Here is a 10,343-nt window from a genome sequence, read left to right on the forward strand (position 1 = left end):
TTTCAAAACAGTCAAAAGTGTTACCAGGAACATAAAGTGTATTACATCTCACTGCAAGAAAAAAACAAAGCATGAGAAGCCACATACAACATATCAAATAGCTGATCAATAATCCACAAGTAAATTCGATAATTGGTGGACAGGAAGTTTGTTAATGATTTTGACCTCTTCAATAATTTAGAAGAATATTGTGACAGCATAGTTATGGGCAGAGCTGAAACCTAAATGCTAAAAAGTTCAACAATTTTTACACGAGATCATACTGCAACATATTTTGCATAAAAGGGACTCATCTATTGCTTTGCTTTTGTAAGATGGCAATGATCTCTGAGAACTGAGGGCGTTTTGATGGGCAATTATTCCAGCACTTCATCATTAATGACCTCAAAACTTGAGGGCAGTCTCTGGGAATCTCAGGTCTCAATCCACATGCAGCAATGCCGACTGCTGCTTGAACCGGCGAGTATGAAGAGTATGCAGCCTCACCGGTTACCATCTCCCAAATCACCATGCCAAAGCTATACACATTGCTCATCCAAGTCTCTGTCACAGTCTCTGGATCTCCAGCAATGATCTGTGGATGTAAAAATGTCGAAAATAGATTAGGCACTTGTTCTCTCAATTGAGCTAGAAAATTAAAGAGTGCATTTTTAAGTAACAATAATGGTTAATAATAGCTAATAGAACAGGATGGCTATATTCACCCACCCATTCAAAAGAGTTATGAAGTGAAAATTATGCCTAATTTTATATTTCTTGCAACTACTACATTCCAGTTGGGGGGAAAAATAAAATCCTCGAAATAGTAAGCAAACCCAGAGCCTAGATTAAAAAACTCCCGTTTGAAATCTGATCACACACCAATTTTGTTTCCCTTGGCCCATTGTTCCCAAGTTTAATTTCACAATTTCTAATAAAATTTCAAAAAATTGCAACTCCCTTGTGGGATTACCACATATAAAAAAGAAATCCTGCACACGCGGTAAATTCAACGCATAGGGTCAACTGAGCATCGAAAAAGCTCAAGCATCAGCTTCACTAGCATGGCATTTTTGACAAGATAAGATAAGGAACAGCTGATTGAATATTATAGCATAATTGCAGTGTAAATCAAGGGAAATCAATTTCATGACAAAAGGTTTCTAACAAAAAGTTTAGCATATTTGGAACGAGTAACTGGACTTGCTAGAAGAATCAAAATATTCACACTTAGTATTGGCAAAAAAAAAACATATAAAGAATAGAACTGCCTTCAATCCAGGTTCTGCTTAGTTCCTAATTTTATACTCTCTTAGATCTATTTTTGGTTCTTCAAGTGATTGCAAGCAAACCAACCCAAGTGAACAATTGCCGTTTATCGAGTCTATGTAAAACCGAACTTTCTTACTGAACAAAGAATTCATATAGAATCAAACTATTTCTCACCTCAGGAGCTAACCACCGATACCCCGCAGTTTCATACTCAGTAACCTCCCCAACATTATTGCAAGAAGTAACAATCCCCATATCTCCAAGAAAAGCATTCCCTTGCCTGTCCAACAAAATCCTCTGCCCGTTCAAATCCCTATAAGCAGCCCCGTGGCTATTCATGAACATCAGCCCTTCGGCCAAATCCACCGCTATCCTGATCACCTCCCTCACCCCAATCTTCTTGCTCCTCTGTATCAGATCGTGCACCGATCCACCCTCCATCATCCTCATCACCACACAAAGCCCGTTGCACTCCTCGATGCAAATACCCACAAACTGAACAATGTTTCTATGCCCGCAGGTCATAAGTTGTAGCAAATCTTGTCTGATTTCGAATTCATAAGCACTTCCCTTCTCACACCCTCTCAGCTTCTTGATCCACACCTTCTTCCCTCTGTAAACCCCTTTAAACGAGGTTAGTCCGACTTGGTCGACGAACTCGATCTCTTCGGAGCTAATCATCCATCGGGAAACCTCGTCGCCGCACGACCGAACCGCCCCCCACTCGTCGACACCGACCACGATCGACGACTCGGGCAGCGGGCACGGCAACTGAATCTGATCCCCGTCGAACCCTCCGTCTTCCTCGACATTTCTCGAGTTCTCGTCCTGGCATCCGCACAGCCCAAATGGCAGCTTCACCCCCACAATATTCGCTGCGCTTCCTGAACCGCGATCTATCGCCGCTCGATTCCTCGCTTCGCCCTTCTGGCCCCCGCTCCGCACCGAAACCACCACCACCCCGAGACTCACCCCCTTCTTCTCAAAGATCTGTACCTTCTTGCAGGCAAATTCAGGAGCCGCGTCAAGCGAGCTCGAGAACGGCGCGCACGGAGACCAGAGCAAGCCCAGGCGAAGCTGAGCCTGAGGGCGGCGCCGGCCTCGTCCTCGCTCCTGCCCTGCTTGCCTGGATGTGGACCGCAGGCGCGTTCGTCCGCGGCAGGCCTGCTCGACCAGCTGGCGTTGCTAGCAGCACGTCCTTACATTTGCGAACGCGCGACGCCTGCGCGTAGCTGCGCACATTTCGCAGCGGTTTGCACACATAGTAACGAACGTATCCAAATGTCAAGCGGTCGTGATCGATTCCGGTACTGTCGGGAGGCGAGTCGAAATGCCGGCGAGTCATGTGAGCAGCTTGTCGGGCACATTGTGAGCCGGGGTAGAGCGAGGAGGCTACCGGACCAGGGAACCGCCCCAAGGCCAGGCAAGGTGAAGGCTTGAGGCCCGGAGGAGGCGAGTCGAAGAGGTTGGTTAGCTGGAGAGGAGCTGGGCAGATTGTTGCGGCCGAGGCGCTGCCATTTCGTTAGTGGGGGCGCGGCCACAGGAGAGGGAGGGCGCGAGGCGAGGAGGAAGGAGGAGGGGAGAGCTCGGGAGCGGTCGGGGTTTTTCATGAGGACCTGCTCGACCAGGTCCTCATCCGGTGCTTGGCCGGCCTGACCAGCATTGCCTAGGGCTGCCGCCATTTCCTCAGTTTTTAGGGGGGCGGCAGTGCAATTCTTTTTTTTTTTTTTTTTTTGGGGGGGGGGGGAGGGGGGGGGTTATCAAGGATTATTGATGGCGGATGAATCGATGGTGTGAGGCTTTTTGGGGGAAGGGTAGAAGGATGCAAGGGATGGGAGACGCTTTTTGAATGGAAGCTCGCGCCAGCATGGAGGAGGTTGGGGGGAATGGAGGTGGGGTCTTGGGATGGAGACGCTGTCCCCTACTTTTCTCTTTATTTTTTCTAGGTTTTTTTTAAAATTAATTAAAAGAAAAAGATTTTTGACACATGTAGGCTTGTACATATTCAATTTTTTGTTTATTCGGAAGATGCTGCATTTGCATCTTTCACGATCATCACCAAGTTGTACGAGTCACACAGTTGCATTGTGGAGGTTAGATACGGAAATATTGATGGGCTTTACATAATATTCAATGGCCCGGAAAAAGCTAAAATAAATTTAAGTGTACTGAAGTGTCGAGCTGCTTTATCATTTAATTTTAGTTTAATATTTATGTTGGTGTATAAGAGCATCTCCAAAAGCTTCATCATAATTTCTCTAAAATGAAGAAGCAAAATGTCAAATTCTCTAAAAAAGGTTTGCTCCAACTCCAACAGCTTCCCTATTTTAGGGATTTAGACATTTATTACAACTATAAAACATCCTACAAACTCAATAATAATTAAGAAAATAAATGTTTGATATTTTATTATAACAATATAAGACTCAATAAAGTATTAGATATATATTTTTTTTCTTCTTTGGAGAATGTGAGATATTTATGATAATGTTACTTTTAAGAATTTGAAGAAGGAAGAATTTTGGCAGAATGCTGCAGATTTGGAGAAAGATCCTCTTTTTTTCTTCTTCATCCCCATTTTAAGGAATGAGATGGAGAAACAGTTGGACCTAAAAATAGTTGTATATTCTCCAAAATTAAGTATTTTAAGAAGATGAGAAAGCTGTTGGAGACGGTCTAATGCATATGGAGACATGCGCCTTAAAGACAATCTATTAATCGTAACGTGTATTACACATTAGTACGAGTCTCAAAATAAATCTAATTGGTAAAAAGTCGACGGCAGAGCTCTAAGCCCACCCAAGTTTATCTAAGTTCTACTCTAATAATTATGTAATTTTAGTGTTCGATTTTAAACACTATAAAAATAAGTATAGAAGATATATTGATAAAAGTTTCAAATCCGAAATTTTCACAACCCTTATTCCTTTTAGGTCAGAAAATCACGAACAGAATCAAAGCAATCATGTATGAAGCATATTAGTAGTTACGATATGCACTAACTAGTGTGCACCCTGTGCAAAACCACGACCTTTATTTTTTTTTTTTCGTTACAGTAATTCTATATTTAAATATAATTTTTATAAATGCTACAATAACTTTTCAAAATACTATCGTATCCTCCTAAGCTACAGTAGTAATATTATAGTAATATTTTTAACCGCTACAGTTCTTGCATGTGCCGTAGTAATAATGCTACATCAATTTATTGTATATTGAATAGTGAACCTTGGATCCTCCTGTTTGTGCTACAGTAATAATACTACAGTAATTTACTATAGTACTACTGTAGTATGAATAGTGAATCTTGAATCCTTCCGTTATTCCAGATGAATAGGTATAATTAAGTATAGACAAAAGTTCATCATTTTCTCCCTTAAAATACATATATGGCATTAGTACGTTGAAGTGATAGATAAGCAAAATGCCAAAAGCATTGAATTTGAAGGGTAGGTAAACAAAAATCTCTTTCTACAATTGTTTATACCTTTTTATTATTCCCTTATCTGTTTGTTAGCAACTTTGTGAACATGTTCTTTGCCGAACAATTATTTCCCCCCCTAATGCATACGTTTTAGATGCATATCCTTATCGCAACAAATATTGATTTGAAAAATAATGAAAGCGTAGAGGCGGAACGGGAGGAGCTGGTAGCGACGGTGGGTGTAAATGCGTTGCATGTGACTTTTTTGTTTCTGCTCAGAACGGTTAAAAAGGTCCCCAGAAACGGTCATTGGCTCCCTGCAACAGTACTGCAAGGGAGCAGGCAGATCTTTATGCATTCATTTTCGGTTAAATTTCGCAGAAGCCCCCCCGAAGTTCTGCTTCTGGTTCCCAAGAACCCCCTGAAGGTGCGGGTGTCCCACAAAAGCTGATAATTTTTGAAGTTCCCTAACGGAACCTGACGGTGTCGCCCATTAGCAATTTTCTGGGGTCCGTGGGAAAATTTGAAAGTTCAAGCAGGTTTTGTGAGTAAGGGTCGACAAAAATATAAAATATCCATCTCTCTTAGGATGCGGATATATATGATTACTAAAATTCATATTCTATCTATCGATTCTATAGGATATATAGCAAAATATCCAAATCCATATCGGATATGTTATAAATACCGATATGTAGCATAATATTTTGATCTATATCCAAAATATCTAAATATTTATTAGTCATGCAATTGTAATAATTTTAATCATGAGATTAATAGATTTGAGGTTAATTATGATGATCAAAAGATCTAATCTTTTAGCTTTTTCGGCATAACAAACATATTAATGAACTCTCGTGTATTATATGAATTGTATTTTTTTCAATATTATCTAAGGCTCTGTTTAGATACCATGGTGTTTTATTTGTTTCCATGGTGTTTTTACCGAAAACAAAACACTATGCGTTTGAAAACCATGGTGTTCTTTTTAGCTAAATCGTCATCAAACCATAAAACACAACACTTATATCAAAACACATTTTAGGTGTTTTGGTCTTGAGTTTGAGAACGTGTTAATATAATATCTAACATAATATATTAAATGTAACTAATATAGAGTTAATATCAACATGCTTATTATATTATACTATACTATATTATAGTTAATTTAATATATTAGTAATATTTATTAAATAATATAAAATTATAATAAATAAAATATCTTATATAATAATATAATAACATATTAAATACCAGTATTTAATATATTAATAATATATTATATAATAATAAATAATAATAAAACATAAATAAACTAATAAAAAATTTATTGATAATAAGTAATAATATAATAATGATATAATAGTATACTATACAATAGTAAAATCACTATAATATTATAAATTTTTTAATAAATAAATTATAATAAAATTAATAACTATAAAATATTATATAGTAGTAACATATTTAATAGTAAAATAATAAAATAATAATGATGTTATAATAATATATTGTATAGTAAATGTAATAAAATATAAACAATATTAATATATTATATAATAAATAATATAATCTTTTATAAAGTAAGATAATTTTTAATAATAAAATAACTTATTGCTAACAAATGTTAATGTAAAAATAATATATTCATAATATAATAATTTTTTTTATATCATAAATACTAATATATTATTAAAGTACTATAATAAATTCTAACATATTAAAAACTATGATATATTATATAATATTATAAAAATTATAATATATTAATTTATTAATAACATAATATTAACATTATTAATAATAGGGAAATGTGTTCCTAAGCTGATGCCTTAGATAATCAATTAAGGACGCGACCTAAAATCACATGATTGAGCTACATTGTGAATGATCCGCTCCGTTAAACTTGATCTACATATTCTAAAACCCTAACGCACCAAGTTTGGGGTGAATTCATCGTCGTTTGACCCTCCGTTGAGCCATGTAAAAAGTTCTATTCATTCGAAACCGTTAAAATTGATACGAGTGGATGAAGGGTCAAACGATGACAAGTTCACCCCAAACTTGGTGTGTTGGGATTTTAGAATATGTAGATCAAGTTCAACGGAGCAGATCATCCACAATGTAGCTCAATCATATTATTTGAGGTCACGTCCTTAGATGATTATCTAAGGCGTCACCTTAGGAACACTTCTCCCTTAATAATATTATATTATATAAATAATAGTATACTATTATATTATATTAATAATAAAATAAGATTATTATAAAAATATTAATATAATAACAATAATAACAAATTGATATATCAAAATAATTACATATATAATTATTTAAAAATAATATGTAATAATTATAATATAATTATAATTATAATATAACATAACTCATTGAAGTACAATATAATATTATAATATATTATGCAATATTATATTGCATTACATTTAATACTTATAATAATATAATAATGTAAAATAAATATTATAACATTTTATTTATAATATATTTTTTATAATTAATATATAATATATTACTAATATGTTTAATACTAATGTTATATTGGGTCAAACTAGTGTTGACCAAAAATAATTAACATGATCTTTTGAAAACATTTTAAGGAAAAAACACAACACCGTGGTTTTTTCAAAAAAAACACAACAAAGAAAACACCGTGGTATTCAAACGAAGCCGAACTTTTCTCTCTCTCCCTTTTTTTTCACTCGAGTTTTTTCTTTATTTATTAATTTTTTTTAATTTTTAAATTTTATTTAAGTTTTAAATTATAAAAAAGACAAAATAATAATAGTAAAATAATAATTTTATTAATCACTTAAAATAACATAAATTATAAATAAAAAATTATAAAAATAAATTCTTTATTAATAATTAATAAATCATTTACAAATTACAAGTATAAATTTATTTTGGAATTCATCGCATCACAATAGATAAGTACATCCCAACTATGTTTTTTTTTTAATTTCTTTTCTTTTCTTTTTTTAATAAAAAATACTAAAAATTAGTTTAACATTATTATATTTTATATAATTATGTATTAGTATATACTTACAAATTAGTATGTAACTATATATTATATATACATATATTATATGTATATATATTGTATATATTTATAAGTTATAACTTGAGAGAGAGAGAATCGCATAAGTAGCCGTTGCCCGTTGGGCCAATGGGGAAGAAGTAACCGCTGTAATATACTATACTTATATACTAAGAGAGAGAGTATACACACACACACACAAACACATATTATACATATATAAGAGAGAGTATACTTATATAAGAGGGAGTATACATATATAAGAGAGAGTATACTTATATATACATATATACTAAGAGAGAGAGAGTATATATACACACACACATATATTATACATATATAAGAGAGTGTATACTTATATATACTTATTTGCGGTACACCTAAAAGTTGAACCACCCAAAGTTCAAGTGAGTTTCTTGAAATTCACCTCTATTTTCCTCCTTTAAACATGAAATTAGGTAGTTGTTGCTTGCATAAACTGGTGAAAAAACGGAAGCCTTTCAAATGGGGATTTTGTGATTTTGTGGGTGGATGGGACGAAGAGAGAAGCTGGGCTTTGCGTTTGCGTGTGCGCTAGCTGGTGAAGGATTAAAACATTGTCATCTCGTCACGAGAGGGGAAACGTCTACTGTTACTTTTGATTTCTTTTCCTGTTCTCTGGCCTTTTCATTTGTTTTTTTCTTCTTTCCTTTTGCTTGCTTTTAGAAACTGGTATTTTGTGGTACAATATGGGATATACGATTCCAGACCTCTTGTTCACAACAAAAAGGCCATAAATTAAAAAGGTTCTCTATAAGTTTTACTATTGTTACTACAACATCATTGTGTGAAGGCATGTTCATTTTCATGGATTGGATTAAATATCATGTAAATTATCTTAAAGTCCCTCTAATAAGCAGACCATATACTTAGAGTTATGATGTGATGAGAATTGAGAGTTATATTTTTTATATTATAATTTGTTCTTGCAAATTGAGCACTTTATTTTTTATATTTTTTGCATCTTAAAATCCATTTAAATATTACACTAAATTTTTTAAAGTTACGATGATGATTGAGAATTATATTTTTTAGGTTACAACGTCTTACATGTCAAAACATTTTACAATGCTAGGACAAAGTATTGATGGGAGGGGGGGTCTCTATATTTTTTTCCCCTGAGTATCTACTTTTCACGAAATTAACAATAGATTATTTAAGGGTGTGTTTGGATTTCAATGAGGTTAAGGGAAGTTAAGGAAAACTAGGTGAGACAATGGAAGGGAAGAGAAGGGAAGTAAGTTCCCTTCCCCTTGGTTACACCCCAATTTAAGGGTAACAAATTTTATACTATTAAGGGGTGAACTAAGGGGAACTAGGGTGAATAACTTCACCTCCTAAATGTTCCCAAACAATGTGAATGGTTCCCCTAACTTCCCTTCTCGCTTATTCTCCTCAATCCAAGCAAGCCCTAAGGGTACGAAACTTCAAAAACAAACAAAATATATGCTTGAAAATAGAATAATGATTTTGAAAACAATTGAGATCGCAGATTTTCAATTTACACCCCTTCATCCAGACAACCCCTTAATTAACCTACATGAAAATACCACGCTTCTAGATAAGTGGTCTCCATTGTATATATATCCACGTTATGGGAGCAACCAATGATGAAGTCATCAGCAAACTTTACGGAAGCTCTAAAAAAAAATTATCTTCACCTTATATTAATAGAAGAAAGGGCTCCAAGATCACAATCCCGTTGTTACGCCCATTTCAATGTCCATCTTTGATCCGAACGCAAATCTACTGACATTTGGTCCAAAAGAAATAAGTGGTCCAGCCTCAGCAAAGATAGCTTATCTCACTAATCAAAACGGTGGTCACAACATTATTAATAACATGATTAAATATCTATTCATTAGACTAAACCAAGCTACTAATTAACCAAACTGAAGTAGATGAAGGGACCACGAATACTAAAGCACCGTTTTTAGTTTTATGGTTACCTGACTTCTTGCTCCATTTGGGTCCACAGGATTTATATATTCTCGGATAAAATCATTAGACGGCTCAATGACCGGTATTGTTCCTTCTCTTTTTATATCATGTATATGTATGTATTCATTTAAAGAAGTTTATAACTGATGCTCATTTGCTAAAATGATTGATGAGGCTCTATATTGTAGATAAAAACTTTACATGTTTTTATCATTTTATGGAGTTGGGAGGCAAGAGCTCAGAGTGACAAAATATATAATAAAGTTTTGATCCAGCTATACAAACTGCATACAAACTGATGTTTGTTTGACAATATTTCATGGGTTGGCCATACCAACCCCATACAAGTTGATACTTGTTTGGAAATCTTTCAATGGTTAACTTAACAAACTCCAAGTGTTTAGACTCAAAAAGTTTAGTTTAACTACAGCCTAGCGATCCCTTCACTTTTCATTCTCTGTCTCTAGCTCATAAATCCTCTCCAATAGAGATCCAGACCCTTCAACAAAACCCAAGGGTTTATTTGGTAACTTCAAGACGGTATTGGACTAGACTATCTTAACTAGGGCAAAACTGAACAATATAAGGGTTGGCTCCAAAAAAAAAAAAAAAAAAAAAAAAAAAAAA

The 10,343-nt window shown here is 34.5% G+C and overlaps 1 protein-coding gene across 1 annotated transcript; it reads right to left on the minus strand.

The window, feature by feature from the left end:
- Window positions 1–2,933, minus strand: LOC109846728 (serine/threonine-protein kinase STY17). Its single transcript, XM_020415975.1, has 3 exons — window positions 2,653–2,933; window positions 1,426–2,377; window positions 1–574 (listed from the first exon to the last, which is right to left on the minus strand). The coding sequence occupies exons 1-3, from the start codon at window positions 2,931–2,933 to the stop codon at window positions 290–292; spliced, it is 1,518 nt and encodes a 505-aa protein (XP_020271564.1). The 3' UTR covers window positions 1–289.

This window comes from Asparagus officinalis, chromosome 7 (assembly GCF_001876935.1).
Source record: "Asparagus officinalis chromosome 7, Aspof.V1, whole genome shotgun sequence".
Taxonomy (NCBI): domain Eukaryota; kingdom Viridiplantae; phylum Streptophyta; class Magnoliopsida; order Asparagales; family Asparagaceae; genus Asparagus; species Asparagus officinalis.